General features: G+C 50.6%; 1 protein-coding gene across 2 annotated transcripts; it reads right to left on the reverse strand.

The window, feature by feature from the left end:
• Positions 1-1,094: 1,094 nt before the first annotated feature.
• On the reverse strand, positions 1,095-5,525 carry LOC143802694 (uncharacterized). Of its 2 annotated transcripts, XM_077281351.1 has the most exons (3): positions 5,254-5,525; positions 4,937-5,093; positions 1,095-4,816 (listed from the first exon to the last, which is right to left on the reverse strand). In XM_077281351.1, the coding sequence occupies exon 3, from the start codon at positions 3,176-3,178 to the stop codon at positions 2,192-2,194; it is 987 nt and encodes a 328-aa protein (XP_077137466.1). In that variant the 5' UTR covers positions 3,179-4,816; positions 4,937-5,093; positions 5,254-5,525; the 3' UTR covers positions 1,095-2,191. The 2 variants fall into 2 exon arrangements, with proteins under 2 accessions (XP_077137466.1, XP_077137476.1); XM_077281361.1 differs by having other exon boundaries at positions 1,095-5,093.
• Between the last annotated feature and the right edge of the window lie 11,394 nt (positions 5,526-16,919).

The raw sequence follows: 16,919 nt of genomic DNA on the forward strand, positions 1-16,919 counted from the left end.
AACTGTGGGTATTTAAGTATTACCTCTTCACTGGGTGGAGGATTCAGCCTAGGACTGAGCTCAGGAGTTAGGGTGCGGTTCGAGGCCTGAACATGCACACCATCAGTGTAAACTTCAGGTAGAGGGTCAGTCAGGATTTCCCTAGTCTTAGGGAAATTGCAGGAGCCCGGGTTATTAGCTCTCGCTCACCAAGTCTCTCCCTGACAGGCCCGACCCGGTCCGTGGCCCTGCTAAGGGGCGCCCAATTAAAGGTGTAGGTGATGGTGTAGGTTGCAGTAAATGACGAGGACACAGGGTTGCAGTCTCTTTACCTTTTTACTGAAGGCTTCGGCATCCACCATCCAGAGCACTGCTAACAGGGCTGGCTGAGACCGGCCGGTCCGAAGGCACATCCAGAGTTCCCTTTGCAGGTGGAAATCAGTAGCCTTCCTACTAGCGCCTGGGTGTTGTAGTACCTCCCTGCTGAGCACCACAGGATAGTCCTCACAACTGTCGTGTATGTTTCTGTTCTTTCTCTCCGTCCCCCAGATGATATGGATAGGACGCACCCGTATGACGGGGTAGGCCTGGAGTTATTTTATAGGGACCCTAGAGACGCCCCTCTCCCACAATTGCCTCCGTTGTCTTCATTAGGTGTAAAGGTGAGACAGCCAACCTAAAGTTAACTGCCCTGCCGTAGTTCAAAGTAATGCGTAGAGCCTATTACTTCCTCGGCGTTCCGGCCGCCGGCTACGCGCCTCAGAAGGATGTTGCTGATCTTGGGGCACGACTCCTTCTGGTTTTATCTCCTTTGTGCTGTGATCTCGTTTCTCACTTCTCCACAATATACTTCGCTTCGTGTCCTTTCTTAAGATGCCGCCGCAATGAGGTGCAGGCACGGCTCCGTAACGATCTGTCCTGTGCTAGGCCACTGTCAGGATCCCACCCCTGACAGGGACCCCCCTGAATCTTCCCAAGCAACGCTCTCTCTCACTAGATGTTACCTAGGCAAAACCCAGTCAGCTTCTCCCTAACTTCCTATCCAACCCCCAGTTTTACAAGAGTGTGAGGAGTGGCCTAATACATAGAACCTTTTGCTCCCCCTGGTGGCCGGAGTGTGAAGTGTAATGTGTGACTGTGATACCTGGTCAGGTGAACTCTTTTAGTGCAATCAGACGTACCATCACTCCCCTTAGCGGCAGAGCGACGTTACTGCAACGACCAGGACTCTGGGGCGCTGCACTCCCCCCCCCGTTAAATCCAGTACTCCCGGACTGGGAAAAGAAGAACAACAAAACATGTTAGCAAAAGACATACAAAATTTTGGAATGCTGTAAACAAGTACATTTTAACAGTCCTTCCCTTTATGGGAGGTGAGGACACTTGAACGTTACAAACAGAAACATATTTACACGGTGCTTAAGATTTTAAATAACACTTATTAAATAACTGACTATAAATAACTATCATTACCCAGCCAGGCATACTATCTACTAAGTGCACACTTTTCTTGAACAATAATTTAACTTTTCCTTTAAGGGCGTATACTGGACCCACTAAAGGTATGCTATAAGACTAACAGTGCAAATCAATATTTTTCTTTAGCTCTCTTTCTCATATGCAGGACTCTCTTGTCTACCCCCACGGGCCTACTGCATCTTTCCTTGGCTTCCTATCATCAGTTATAATAATCACTTTAACGTCAGTTTTATTCAAATAACATTATCAACATTTCTATTCCTTATCACTATCTTTCTAACTACATACTACTACTATGTAAAACATTATTACTGTCTAACTATTTAAGGCACATTATGGGTTAAGCTAAATGCAACAATTAAGCATTCCCTTTAAGAGGGAAACCAAGTCTCTTTGAGGTAGTGCAAACTCTCAAGTTGCAAGTCTGTTTAAAGCAAGAACTTCTGCGCTGTATTCAGGAACAGTCTCTTCAAAAAGCTCTTCTTTTTGTAAAGCCAGTAGGGGGCACCCTTAAGAAGGTGCAAACAATTTACAGGCAGTTTGTAATCATGCACAGTTCATGATTCCAATGTTCTTTAGCAAAACAGTGATGAACCGATGCAAAAACTAGAAACAATAGGGATCCCGGGTCAACAAAGGGATCCCTTTAAGAATAACCCTAGACGGGTTTTAGCAGCAAAACAGCAGACAAACAGTTAACTATTTACATTTTTTCCGATTCTGAGGTCTATTCTCACAGTAGGTTGCAAGGCATCAGTCGGTAGCGAACGCTTCCTGACCGAGAAAGCTTCGATTCCGTGTCCTCATCTGATGCGGTGTCAGTGTCAGTGGTTCGTCTCTTAGGTGCGGCCAGGTCACCAGGGGTCTGAATTCGAATGTCAGCTTTGGTTGCATGTTCAGTAGCGGCAATAATGCACACAGTGGTGATAGTAGTAGAATTTGTCAGGTCAGAGTTAGTCGTAGTCAGGACAGCAGGTGGCGCCAATGCAGGCTCGCATCGTTGGACGTTCCAAGCGCACCATCCTTGCGCACTCCGATGGCGAGTGTAGGTCACCTGGTCCCCTGTACATAGAAGTTGATTGTCATATCTGTTGCGGAACGGGGTCTTCACATTGTAGCTGGTAAAGAAGACTTCAGTCGGCAGTCCCGGTTCTTGTATAGAGCACCAACCTCGTTTTGGGTGAAAGGCTAGTACAGTCCCCTGTTTTACCAAGTTTTTCTTACCGCGTTCAGTCTTTGAGTTTTGTACTTTTGGTGGGTCACGTTGTTCGGTCTCTTTTCGGTTTTTCCAGTGTAGAATTAAGCATTGTTTATATTGTTCCCAGGCGAGCACAGCAATGCTGAGGCCCTCCTGCCTGGCCCCGTCTGGTCCGATCCTCGGAGTATCCCATTGGAAGATCACCCCCTCTGAGCTCACATCTAGTGGTTCTCCCATAGTTGTCGGTAACGGAGGCACCAGCTTCTCCATAGTGCCGGGGGTTACCACTACCAGCTCAGAGGTGAGGAATCGGTCACTGTCGGGACGGGGAGCGGTCACGGGAGCAGGATCGTTTGGGAGAGCAGGGGCGCTTTCCATACCTGCGTCTGATGTGGTTCCACCGATGCCGGTCTGTTCCACTGATGAGGACACTGGAGTCGGCAGCGGCTCGGACCGCGTTTCTTCCGAGGCGACCCTCTGGGACAGCTCCGACCTCCATTGCTTCACATCTGCTGGCTCCATATTCAGGGTAGGTTGGCTCAGCTCCTACGCCTGCGGCTCCAAGAGGTGCGGACCCTCCAGCGATGGTGGGTTCGGATCCGCCTCTGGTCGGCGAGGACAGTCCAGGATCACTTCGTCGTCGTTCAGGTACTCGCTGGTCACCCTCGCTGTGTGGCAGTCGGCAGCTGCACGCACACATGGTTCCGCCATTTTCTGAGGGTGGAGCTCCTTCTTGTCGTGGCTCCCGCCGCAGCAAATCAGGGGGCGGTTCTCCTGTACTTCGGGGCACGTCGTCTTCTTGCAGCAGTCGTCGGAGGGGCGGTCGTCACTTTTGGCGCCGCTTTGATAGTCTCCTCCCATGGCACGCCCTTCTTCTTTCTCTGCGCTCCTCGTTGCGCTGTAATGGCGGCGGTTTTGGCGGGAACTTTTGGCGGCAAATAACAATACACTGTCTTTGCAATAAATCACGGTTCAAACACAATTCAGTCACAGTTCCAAGGCACACATGACCTGATTCTCAGGCTTAAGTAGATCCTGTTCGTGACGCCAAGTTGGAGTGGCCCCCAAACGCAGGGCAGCGTGGTACTCGGTACCGGGTCCCTCGGTTCTGGGAATGTCACGGTGGCCCGACCCGGTCCGTGGCCCTGCTAAGGGGCGCCCGATTAAAGGTGTAGGTGATGGTGTAGGTCGCAGTAAATGACGAGGACACAGGGTTGCAGTCTCTTTACCTTTTTACTGAAGGCTTCGGCATCCACCATCCAGAGCACTGCTAACAGGGCTGGCTGAGACCGGCCGGTCCGAAGGCACATCCAGAGTTCCCTTTGCAGGTGGAAATCAGTAGCCTTCCTACTAGCGCCTGGGTGTTGTGGTACCTCCCTGCTGAGCACCACGGGATAGTCCTCACAACTGTCGTGTATGTTTCTGTTCTTTCTCTCTGTCCCCGAGATGATATGGATAGGACGCACCCGTATGACTGGGTAGGCCTGGAGTTATTTTATAGGGACCCTAGAGACGCCCCTCTCCCACAATTGCCTCCGTTGTCTTCATTAGGTGTAAAGGTGAGACAGCCAACCTAAAGTTAACTGCTCTGCCGTAGTTCAAAGTAATGCGTAGAGCCTATTACTTCCTCGGCGTTCCGGCCGCCGGCTACGCGCCTCAGAAGGATGTTGCTGATCTTGGGGCACGACTCCTTCTGGTTTTATCTCCTTTGTGCTGTGATCTCGTTTCTGACTTCTCCACAATATACTTCGCTTCGTGTCCTTTCTTAAGATGCCGCTGCAATGAGGTGCAGGCACGGCTCCGTAACGATCTGTCCTGTGCTAGGCCACTGTCAGGATCCCACCCCTGACAGGGACCCCCCTGAATCTTCCCAAGCAACGCTCTCTCTCACTAGATGTTACCTGGGCAAAACCCAGTCAGCTTCTCCCTAACTTCCTATCCAACCCCCAGTTTTACCAGAGTGTGAGGAGTGGCCTAATACATAGAACCTTTTGCTCCCCCTGGTGGCCGGAGTGTGAAGTGTAATGTGTGACTGTGATACCTGGTCAGGTGAACTCTTTTAGTGCAATCAGACGTACCATCACTCCCCTTAGCGGCAGAGCGACGTTACTGCAACGACCAGGACTCTAGGGCGCTGCACTAACAGTTGTGCTCCATGTGCTGTGAAAAAAGGAAAAAGAAAATTAATACCAAAAAATAACCAGACGCAAAATCCTGTGGAATAGAAAAATACAGATTATGGCAATACAATACAACCTAATGCACGTGATAAATACTTACGTTCTCTGGGCAAGGACCGGTCTTAAAAATGCCAGAACTCAATAGTATTTGTATCTTCTGATCCTTGCTCCTGAACCACTGGGAACACGGCTCTCTTGACGCAGGTCCTTGTTGAAGCGGTCCTTCATCGAACGCCAACGTCTTTTGACTTTGGCCACTGTTAAAAAAAAAAAAATTTATGGTCAGAAAAAGGACTTTTGGCCGTGCTCACACAACTGTGTGTGATGACAGAAACTCCTGAGAGTTTCTTTCATCACACACAGTCGAGTGAGCACAGCCAAGGTCTCTGCTGCTTCACACTGCAGTGCAATACTTACCAAATGCATTTCGGACCCGAGTCGGGGCGTTGTCCCAGCCATCCCACATCTCTTTGGCCACCTCATTCCATAGGCGCCGGATCGTGACGTTGTTTGAGTGCAGTGGATCCCGGGTGTCCCACAACGGGACTCGCTCCTGGACCAGGGAGATGAGGAGGTCATTTTCAATTAGGTCATCCTCCCGTTGTGGAACCTAAAAATTAAATAAAGTCATTAAAGTTTAGTGAATTAACCCCTTCCCGACCTTTGACGCCACGTAGGCGTCATGAAAGTCGGTGCCAATCCGACCTGTGACACCTATGTGGCGTCATGGAATGATCGCGTCCCTGCAGATCGGGTGAAAGGGTTAACTCCAATTTCACCCGATCTGCAGGGACAGGGGGAGTGGTACTTCAGCCCAGGGGGGGTGGCTTCACCCCCCCCGTGGCTACGATCGCTCTGATTGGCTGTTGAAAGTGAAACTGCCAATCAGAGCGATTTGTAATATTTCACCTATGAAAATGGTGAAATATTACAATCCAGCCATGGCCGATGCTGCAATATCATCGGCCATGGCTGGAAAACCTAATCTGCCCCCCCCCCATCGTCACCGATCGCCTCCCCAGTCCTCCTTTCTGCCCCGTACTCCCCTCCGTCCGCCTGCCCGCTCCACCCGTGCTTCGATCCACCCCCCCGTGCTCCGATCCCCCTGTGCTCCGATCCCCCCCCTGTGCTCCGATCCCCCCCCTGTGCTCCGATCCCCCCCGTGCTCCGATCCCCCCCGTGCTCCGATCCCCCCCCCCGTGCTCCGATCCCCCCCCCTCATACTTACCGAGCCTCGCGGTGTCCATCCGTCTTCTTCATGGGAGCCGCCATCTTCCAAAATGGCGGGCGCATGCGCAGTGCGCCCTCCGAATCTGTCACGGTGGCCCGACCCGGTCCGTGGCCCTGCTAAGGGGCGCCCGATTAAAGGTGTAGGTGATGGTGTAGGTCGCAGTAAATGACGAGGACACAGGGTTGCAGTCTCTTTACCTTTTTACTGAAGGCTTCGGCATCCACCATCCAGAGCACTGCTAACAGGGCTGGCTGAGACCGGCCGGTCCGAAGGCACATCCAGAGTTCCCTTTGCAGGTGGAAATCAGTAGCCTTCCTACTAGCGCCTGGGTGTTGTGGTACCTCCCTGCTGAGCACCACGGGATAGTCCTCACAACTGTCGTGTATGTTTCTGTTCTTTCTCTCTGTCCCCGAGATGATATGGATAGGACGCACCCGTATGACTGGGTAGGCCTGGAGTTATTTTATAGGGACCCTAGAGACGCCCCTCTCCCACAATTGCCTCCGTTGTCTTCATTAGGTGTAAAGGTGAGACAGCCAACCTAAAGTTAACTGCTCTGCCGTAGTTCAAAGTAATGCGTAGAGCCTATTACTTCCTCGGCGTTCCGGCCGCCGGCTACAGGGGGAGTGGTACTTCAGCCCAGGGGGGGTGGCTTCACCCCCCCCGTGGCTACGATCGCTCTGATTGGCTGTTGAAAGTGAAACTGCCAATCAGAGCGATTTGTAATATTTCACCTATGAAAATGGTGAAATATTACAATCCAGCCATGGCCGATGCTGCAATATCATCGGCCATGGCTGGAAAACCTAATCTGCCCCCCCCCCCCATCGTCACCGATCGCCTCCCCAGTCCTCCTTTCTGCCCCGTACTCCCCTCCGTCCGCCTGCCCGCTCCACCCGTGCTTCGATCCACCCCCCCGTGCTCCGATCCCCCTGTGCTCCGATCCCCCCCCTGTGCTCCGATCCCCCCCCTGTGCTCCGATCCCCCCCTGTGCTCCGATCCCCCCCGTGCTCCGATCCCCCCCGTGCTCCGATCCCCCCCCCCGTGCTCCGATCCCCCCCCCTCATACTTACCGAGCCTCGCGGTGTCCGTCCGTCTTCTTCATGGGAGCCGCCATCTTCCAAAATGGCGGGCGCATGCGCAGTGCGCCCTCCGAATCTGTCACGGTGGCCCGACCCGGTCCGTGGCCCTGCTAAGGGGCGCCCGATTAAAGGTGTAGGTGATGGTGTAGGTCGCAGTAAATGACGAGGACACAGGGTTGCAGTCTCTTTACCTTTTTACTGAAGGCTTCGGCATCCACCATCCAGAGCACTGCTAACAGGGCTGGCTGAGACCGGCCGGTCCGAAGGCACATCCAGAGTTCCGTCCGTCTTCTTCATGGGAGCCGCCATCTTCCAAAATGGCGGGCGCATGCGCAGTGCGCCCTCCGAATCTGCCGGCCGGCAGATTCGTTCCAAGTACATTTTGATCACTGTGATAAAACCTATCACAGTGATCAAAATAAAAAAAATAGTAAATTAACCCCACCTTTATCACCCCCATAGGTAGGGACAATAATAAAAATAAAGAAAATATATATATATTTTTTTTTTTTCTTACCCCACTACGGTTAGGGTTAGGGATAGGGTTTTAGGGTTAGGGTTAGGGTTTTAGGGTTAGGGTTAGGCCATGTGCACACGTTGCGGATTCTGCTGCGGATTTTTCCGCAGCGGATTTGGAAAATCCGCGGTGCAAAACCACTGCGGTTTTCACTGCGGATTTTCTCGCGGTTTCTTCTGCAGATTCCTCTGCGGGTTTTCAACTGCACTTTCCTAATGGTGCAGGATGAAAACCGCTGAGGAATCCGCAGAAAGAATTGACATGCTGCGGAAAATAATCCGCTGCATTTCCGCGCTGATTTTTCCGCAGCATGTGCACAGCGGGTTTTTTTTTTCCCATAGGTTTACATGGTACTGTAAACTTTGGGAAAACTGCTGCGGATCCGCAGCGTCAAATCCACTGCGGATCCGCAGCAAAATCCGCAGCGTGTGCACATGGCCTTAGGGTTACATTAGACTGTGCACACATGGTGCGGATTTGGCTGTGGATCCGCAGCGGATTGGCCGCTGCGGATTCGTAGCAGTTTTCCATCAGGTTTACAGTACCATGTAAACCTACTGAAAACCAAATCCGCTGTGCCCGTGGTGCGGAAAATACCGCGCGGAAACGCTGTGTTGTATTTTCCGCAGCATGTCAATTTTTTGTGCGGATTCCGTTTTACACCTGCTCCTCAATAGGAATCCGCAGGTGAAATCTGCACAAAAACACTGGAAATCCGCAGTAAATGCGCAGGTAAAACGCAGTGCCTTTTACCTGCGGATTTTTCAAAAATGGTGCGGAAAAATCTCATACGAATCCGCAATGTGGGCACATAGCCTTAGGGTTAGGGTTGGAATTAGGGCTAGGGTTGGAAATAGGGTTAAGATTAGGCTTGTGGTTAGGGTTATGGTTAGGGGTGTGTTGGGGTTAGGGTTGTGGTTAGGGGTGTATTGGGGTTAGGGTTATATCAAGAGTTGGGATTAAGGTTTGGAGTGTGTTGGGGTTAGTGTTGGAGTTAGAATTGAGGGGTTTCCACTGTTTAGGCACATCAGGGGTCTCCAAACGCAACATGGCGCCACCATTGATTCCAGCCAATCTTGCGTTCAAAAAGTCAAATGGTGCTCCCTCCCTTCCGAGCCCCGACGTGCGCCCAAACAGTGGTTTATCCCCACATATGGGGTACCAGCATACTCAGAACAAACTGGGCAACAATTATTGGGGTCCAATTTCTCCTGTTACCCTTGCGAAAATAAAAATTTGTTGCTTGCTAAAACATAATTTTAGAGGAATGAAAAATTATTTTTTTATTTTCACGGCTCTGCGTAATAAACTTCTGTGAAGCACTTGGGGGTTCAAAGTGCTCACCACACATCTAGATAAGTTCCTTGGGGGGGTCTAGTTTCCAAAATGGGGTCACTTGTGGGGGTTTCTACTCTTTAGGCACATCAGGGGCTCTGCAAATGCAACGTGACACCCGCAGACCATTCCATCAAAATCTGCATTTCAAAACGTCACTGCTTCCCTTCTGAGCCCCGACGTGTGCCCAAACAGTGGTTTACCCCCACATATGGGGTACCAGCGTACTCAGGACAAACTGGACAACAACTATTGGGGTCCAATTTCTCCTGTTACTCTTGTGAAAATAAAAAATTGCTTGCTAAAACATAATTTTTGAGGAATTAAAAATTATTTGTTATTTTCACGGCTCTGCGTTGTAAACTTCTATGAAGCACTTGGGGGTTCTAAGTGCTCACTACACATCTAGATAAATTCCTTGGGGGGTCTAGTTTCCAAAATGGGGTCACTTGTGGGGGGTTTCTACTGTTTAGGCACATCAGAGACTCTGCAAATGGAATGTGACGCCCGCAGACCACTCCATCAAAGTCTGCATTTCAAAACGTCACTACTTCCCTTCCGAGCCCCGACTTGTGCCCAAACAGTGGTTTACCCCCACATATGGGGTATCGGCGTACTCAGGACAAACTGGGCAACAACTCTTGGGGTCCAATTTCTCCTGTTACCCTTGAGAAAATAAAAAATTGCTTGCTAAAACATCATTTTTGAGGAAAGAAAACACATTTATTATTTTCACGGCTCTGCGTTATAAACTACTGTGAAGCACTTGGGGGTTCAAAGTGCTCACTACACATCTAGATAAGTTCCCTTGGGGGTCTAGTTTCCAAAATGGTGTCACTTGTGGGGAGTTTCTACTGTTTAGCCACATCAGGGGCTCTGCAAATGCAATGTGACGCCCGCAGACCATTCCATCAAAGTCTGCATTTCAAAACGTCACTACTTCCTTCCGAACCCCGACGTGTGCCCGAACAGTGGTTTACCCCCACATATGGGGTATCAGCGTACTCAGGAGAAACTGGACAACAACTTTTGGGGTCCAATTTCTCCTGTTACCCTTGGAAAAAAAAAAATTGTGGGCTAAAAAAATCATTTTGGAGAAAAGAAAAATTATTTTTTATTTTCATGGCTCTGCGTTATAAACTTCTGTGAAGCACTTGGGGGTTCAAAGTGCTCACCACACATCTAGATTAGCTCCTTGGGAGGTCTAGTTTCCAAAATGGGGTCACTTGTGGGGGAGCTCCAGTGTTTAGGCACACAGGGGCTCTCCAAACGCAACATCGTGTCCGCTAATGATTGGAGCTTATTTTCCATTCAAAAAGCCAAATGGCATGCCTTCCCTTCCGAGCCCTGCCGTGCGCCCAAACAGTGGTTTACCCCCACATATGGGGTATCATCGTACTCAGGACAAACTGGACAACAACATTTGGGGTCCAATTTCTCCTGTTACCCTTGGGAAAATTAAAAATTCCGGGCTAAAAATCATTTTTGAGGAAAGAAAAATTATTTTTTATTTTCACGGCTCTGCGTTATAAACTTCTGTGAAGCACCTGGGGGTTTAAAGTGCTCACTATGCATCTAGATAAGTTCCTTGGGGGGTCTAGTTTCCAAAATGGGGTCACTTGTGGGGGAGCTCCAATGTTTAGGCACACAGGGGCTTTCCAAACGCGACATGGTGTCCGCTAATGATGCAGATAATTTTTCATTCAAAAAGTCAAATGGCGCTCCTTCCCTTCCGAGCCTTACCATGTGCCCAAACAGTGGTTTACCCCCACATGTGAGGTATCGGTGTAATCAGGAGAAATTGGCCAACAAATTTTAGGATCCATTTTATCCTGTTGCCCATGTGAAAATGAAAAAATTGAGGCTAAAAGAATTTTTTTGTGAAAAAAAAGTACTTTTTCATTTTTACGGATCAATTTGTGAAGCACCTGGGGGTTTAAAGTGCTCACTATGCTTCTAGATAAGTTCCTTGGGGGGTCTAGTTTCCAAAATGGGGTCATTTGTGGGGGAGCTCCAATGTTTAGGCACACGGGGGCTCTCCAAACGCGACATGGTGTCCGCTAAAGATTGGAGCCAATTTTTCATTCAAAAAGTCAAATGGCGCTCCTTCCCTTCTGAGCCCTGCCGTGCGCCCAAACAGTGGTTTACCCCCACATATGAGGTATTGGCATACTCAGGACAAATTGGACAACAACGTTCGTGGTCCAGTTTCTCCTTTTACCCTTGGGAAAATAAAAAAATTGTTGCTAAAAGAAAATTTTTGTGACTAAAAAGTTAAATGTTCATTTTTTTCCTTCCATGTTGCTTCTGCTGCTGTGAAACACCTGAAGGGTTAATAAACTTCTTGAATGTGGTTTTGAGCACCTTGAGGGGTGCAGTTTTTAGATTGGTGTCACTTTTGGGTATTTTCTGCCATATAGACCCCTCAAACTGACTTCAAATGTGAGGTGGTCCCTAAAAAAAATGGTTTTGTAAATTTTGTTGTAAAAATGAGAAATCACTGGTCAAATTTGAACCCTTATAACTTCCTAGCAAAAAAAAAATTTGTTTCCAAAATTGTGCTGATGTAAAGTAGACATGTGGGAAATGTTATTTATTAACTATTTTGTGTCACGTAGCTCTCTGGTTTAACAGAATAAAAATTAAAATTGTGAAAATTGCGAAATTTTCAAAATTTTCGCCAAATTTCCGTTTTTTTCACAAATAAACTCAGAAATTATCGACCTAAATTTACCACTAACATGAAGCCCAATATGTCACGAAAAAACAATCTCAGAATCGCTAGGATCCGTTGAAGCGTTCCTGAGTTATTACCTCATAAAGGGACACTGGTCAGAATTGCAAAAAACGGCCAGGTCATTAAGGTCAAAATAGGCTGGGTAATGAAGGGGTTAACATAAGGAAAAAAAGAAGCTGAGAAATGGCATGAATAGGAAAGTCAACATACAAAAGGATTCCAGAAGAAAAAAGTTAAGAAATAGGAATGGAAAGAAAAGAAGATTCAAGAATATTACACTGAGGATACAGTAAACAGTCAGCCTTTTATACGTACCCGCTGCCGTCTTTCCACCCGACCTTGAGTCCGCTGCTCCTGCCCAGTCTGTGTCGCAGTTGAGGAAGAGCTCTAAAAAAATGAAAAATTCAAATTGTCATATGTGTAGATGTGACAGAGAATACTTACCAATCTGACGAGGCAAGTACTCACCTCAATGACATTCTGATGCATGTAGAAAGAAAGAAATTCAAGAAATTAGGACATGTAGAGACAGAAAATAGAAAATAAAGGCATAGGCTAGGATATACACGTACATTGTTCAGTGTCTTGTTTTCCTCCAAGATGTAGCATGTGTCTCGTCTGCTTCAGTGTCTGCTGAGTAGTGACCTGCAAATGTCCATGCGTTCATATAGACAGCAATGCGGTTTTTTTGCCGCAATCCTTGCGCAATCGACCGCATGCGTTTCCAGGCGGCAAATTGACGCCTCTAAAAATTACTATGTTGCATTTCCGCGCCAAGCTGCAAACGACGAAACGACGCATGCGTCGTCAAACGCGGCAAAACGCGAACAATCAAAAACGCATGCGTCCCTAATGTTAAATATAGGAATACACAACGCAGGCGGATATTTGCGGAAGAAACGCTGCGGACACAACCGCAAATGTGAAACCAGCCTAACAAAAAAAAATTTTGGTTCCAAAATTGTGCTGATGTAAAGTAGACATGAGGGAAATGTTACTTATTAAGTATTTTGTGTGACATATCTCTGTGATTTAATTGCATAAAAATTAAAAGTTGGAATATTGCGAAATTTTCAAAATTTTTGCCAAATTTCCGTTTTTTTCCAAATAAACGCAGGTAATATCAAAGAAATGTTACCACTACCATGAAGTACAATATGTCTCGAGAAAACAATGTCAGAATCACCGGGATCCGTTGAAGGATTCCAGAGTTATAACCTCATAAAAGTACAGTGGTCAGAATTGTAAAAATTGGCCCAGTCATTAACATGCAAACCACCCTTGGGGGTAAAGGGGTTAAAGTAATGATGGCCACTTGTTTTTCTTTACTTAGCTGCTTTTTTCTTGCCATAATACAAATTCTAACAGTCTATTCAGTAGGACTATCAGCTGTGTATCCACCAGACATCTGCACAACACAACTGATGGTCCCAACACCATTTATAACGCAAGAAATCCCACTTATTAAACCTGACAGGGCACACCTATGAAGTGAAAACTATTCCCGGTGACTACCTCTTGAAGCTCATCAAGAGAATGCCAAGAGTGTGCAAAGCAGTCATCAAAGCTAAAGGTGGCTACTTTGAAGAACCTAGAATATAAGACATAATTTCAGTTGTTTCATATTTTTTTATTAAGTACTAGCTATTGAACCCGTTCTACGCCCGGGTGGCGAGCATTTATATTGGAATATGGTCTCCATCCTGGTATGTGCTGCTCCCATCCTGTCATATGCTGCTCCATCCTGCGCCCCCATCCTGTCATGTGCTGCTCCACCGTGTCATGTGCTGCTCCATCCTGCGCCCCCATCCTGTCATGTGCTGCTCCACCGTGTCATGTGCTGCTCCATCCTGCATCCCCATCCTGTCATGTGCTGCTCCACCGTGTCATGTGCTGCTCCATCCTGCGCCTCCATCCTGTCATGTGCTGCTCCACCGTGTCATGTGCTGCTCCATCCTGCGCCCCCATCCTGTCATGTGCCACTCCACCGTGTCATGTGCTGCTCCATCCTCATCCCCATGCTGTCATGTGCTCCCATCCTGCGCCCCCATCCTATCACGTGCTGCTCCATCCTGCGCCCCCATCAGTGCGGGCAGCTGTGCTGAGTGCGGGCGGCTGTGCTGAGTGCGGGCGGCTGTATGTGGCTGTGCTGAGTGCGGGCGGCTGTATGTGACGTGGCTGTGCTGGGTGCGGGCGGCTGTGCTGGGTGCGGCAGCTGTGGACGGCTGTGCTGGGTGCGGTGGCTGTGCTGGGTGCAGCGGCTGTGCGTGGCTGTAGGCGGCTGTGCGTGGCTGTGGGAGGCTGTGCGTGGCTGTGCTGGGTGCGGCGGCTGTGCGTGGCTGTGGGCGGCTGTGCTGGGTGCGGCGGCTGTGCTGGGTGCGGTGGCTGTGCTGGGTGCGGCGGCTGTCCGTGGCTGTAGGCGGCTGTGCGTGGCTGTGGGCGGCTGTGCGTGGCTGTGCTGGGTGCGGAGGCTGTGCGTGGCTGTGGCGGCTGTGCGTGGCTGTGGCGGCTGTGCGTGGCTGTGCTCGGTGCGGCAGATGTGCTGGGTGCGGCGGCTGTGCTGGGTGCGGCGGCTGTGGGTGGCTGTGCTGGGAGCAGCGGTTGTGCGTGGCTGTGGGCGGCTGTGCTGGGTGCGGCGGCTGTGGGCGGCTGTGCGTGGCTGTGCTGGGTGCGGCGGCTGTGCGTGGCTGTGGGCGGCTGTGCGTGGCTGTGGGCGGCTGTGCTGGGTGCGGCGGCTGTCCGTGGCTGTGCGTGGCTGTGGGCGGCTGTGCTGGGTGCGGCGGCTGTGCGTGGCTGTAGGCGGCTGTGCGTGGCTGTGGCGGCTGTGCATGGCTGTGCTGGGTGCGGCGGATGTGCTGGGTGCGGCGGCTGTGCTGGGTGCGGCGGCTGTGGGTGGCTGTGCTGGGTGCGGCGGCTGTCCGTGGCTGTAGGCGGCTGTGCGTGGCTGTGGGCGGCTGTGCTGGGTGCGGAGGCTGTGCGTGGCTGTGGCGGCTGTGCGTGGCTGTGGCGGCTGTGCGTGGGTGTGCTGGGTGCGGCGGCTGTGCTGGGTGCGGCGGCTGTGCTGGGTGCGGCGGCTGTGGGTGGCTGTGCTGGGTGCAGCGGTTGTGCGTGGCTGTGGGCGGCTGTGCTGGGTGCGGCGGCTGTGGGCGGCTGTGCGTGGCTGTGCTGGGTGCGGCGGCTGTGCGTGGCTGTGGGCGGCTGTGCGTGGCTGTGGGCGGCTGTGCTGGGTGCGGCGGCTGTGCTGGGTGCGGCGGCTGTCCGTGGCTGTGGGCGGCTGTGCGTGGCTGTGGGCGGCTGTGGGAGGCTGTGCTGGGTGCGGCGGCTGTGCGTGGCTGTAGGCGGCTGTGCGTGGCTGTGGCGGCTGTGCATGGCTGTGCTGGGTGCGGCGGATGTGCTGGGTGCGGCGGCTGTGCTGGGTGCGGCGGCTGTGGGTGGCTGTGCTGGGTGCGGCGGCTGTGGGTGGCTGTGCTGAGTGCGGCGGCTGTGGGTGGCTGTGGGCGGCTGTGCTGGGTGCGGCGGCTGTGCGTGGCTGTGGTCGGCTGTGCTGGGTGCGGCGGCTGTGCGTGGCTATGGGTGGCTGTGCGTGGCTGTGGGCAGCTGTGCTGGGTGCGGCGGCTGTGCTGGGTGCGGCGGGCGGCTGTGCATGGCTGTGGGCGCCTGTGCGTGGCAGTGGGCGGCTATGGTCGGCTGTGCTGGGTGCGGCGGCTGTGCGTTGCTGTGGGCGGCTGTGCGTGGCTGTGCTGGGCGCGGCGGCTGTGCTGGGTGCGGCCATTTTCTTGGTCCTGCTCCCGGAGTCGGCGCCTGCGCAGTCCGCGTTTTCCGGCGCCATTTTCTTGAAGACACTGCAATGTGTCTTCAAGAAAATGGCGCCGGAAAGCGCGGACTGCGCAGGCGCCGATTCCGGGAGCAGGGGGACAGTCACGGCCCGGAAGCGCGTCGGTGGAACGGGTCAGGTAAGTATACTCACCCTCCGCCTCCTGGCTCGTCCCTGCTTGTCCGGTGGAGATCGCGGTGTGCGTTCAGCGCTTACGCATACCGCGATCTCCTGGGAGCGTCGCTCTGTGCGGTCCAGACTGCGCCGGCGCTTGCGCTTGCGCAGTCTATAGAGGCTTCGGACAGAGTGACGCTCCCAGCGTTATATTATAGATATAATTCCACATGTGTTAATTCATAGTTTTGATGCCTTCAGTGTGAATGTACAATTTTCATAGTCATGAAAATGCAGACAAATTTTAAATGAGAAGGTGTGTCCAAACTTTAGGTCTGTACTGTACACCCCGGTACGGTCACTGCAAGCTCCGCAGTAACAAAGTAACTACTAGCTGCCACCACCAATTGTTTACACAGGCTGATTGGACACCTGGTACAGGTAGTGTTTGGCTTCAGGGTGCGGTTTACAGAGCAAGAGGAACAGAACTATTACATTTTATATTCAATCCAGAAAGATAGGCAGTGTTTATAAAAATATACAAGATGATACAAAATGGGAACAAAACAATACAGAATATACAATTTTATATATAACTAGCTGAAGAGCCCGGCGTAGCCTGGGCATAGTAAATATCTGTGGTTAGTTATAGCATCTCACTTCTCTTATTTTCCCATCACGCCTCTCATTTTCCCCCTCACATCTCTCATTTTCTCCCTTACACCTCTCATTTTCCCCCTCCTCTCATTCCCCCCTAACACTTTTCATTTCGACCTCACATCTGTCATTTTCCGATCACTCCACTATTTTCCCTCACTCCTCTCATTTTGCACTCACACCTTTTCATTTTCACCTCACACCCCTCATTTTTACCTCACACCTCTCATTTTCCCCAGTATATACATGTTTGTCATCTCCCTTATATGTATAGTATACACCTGTATGTCATCTCCTGTATATAGTATATACATGTATGTCATCTCCCCTGTAAATAGTATATACCTGCTGTATGTCATCTTCTCCTGTATATTGTATATACCTATATGTCATCTCCTCCTGTATATAGTATATACCTGTATGTCATCTCTTCTGTATATACAATATACCTGTACGTCATCTCCTATATATAGTATATACCTGTATGTCATCTCCTGTATATAGTATATACCTGTATGTCATCACCCCTGTATATAGTATAAACCTGCTGTATGTCATCTCCTCTATATACCTGTGTCATCTCCTCTTTTATATAG

This window comes from Ranitomeya variabilis, chromosome 1, assembly GCF_051348905.1.
Source record: "Ranitomeya variabilis isolate aRanVar5 chromosome 1, aRanVar5.hap1, whole genome shotgun sequence".
NCBI classification, from domain to species: Eukaryota; Metazoa; Chordata; class Amphibia; order Anura; family Dendrobatidae; genus Ranitomeya; species Ranitomeya variabilis.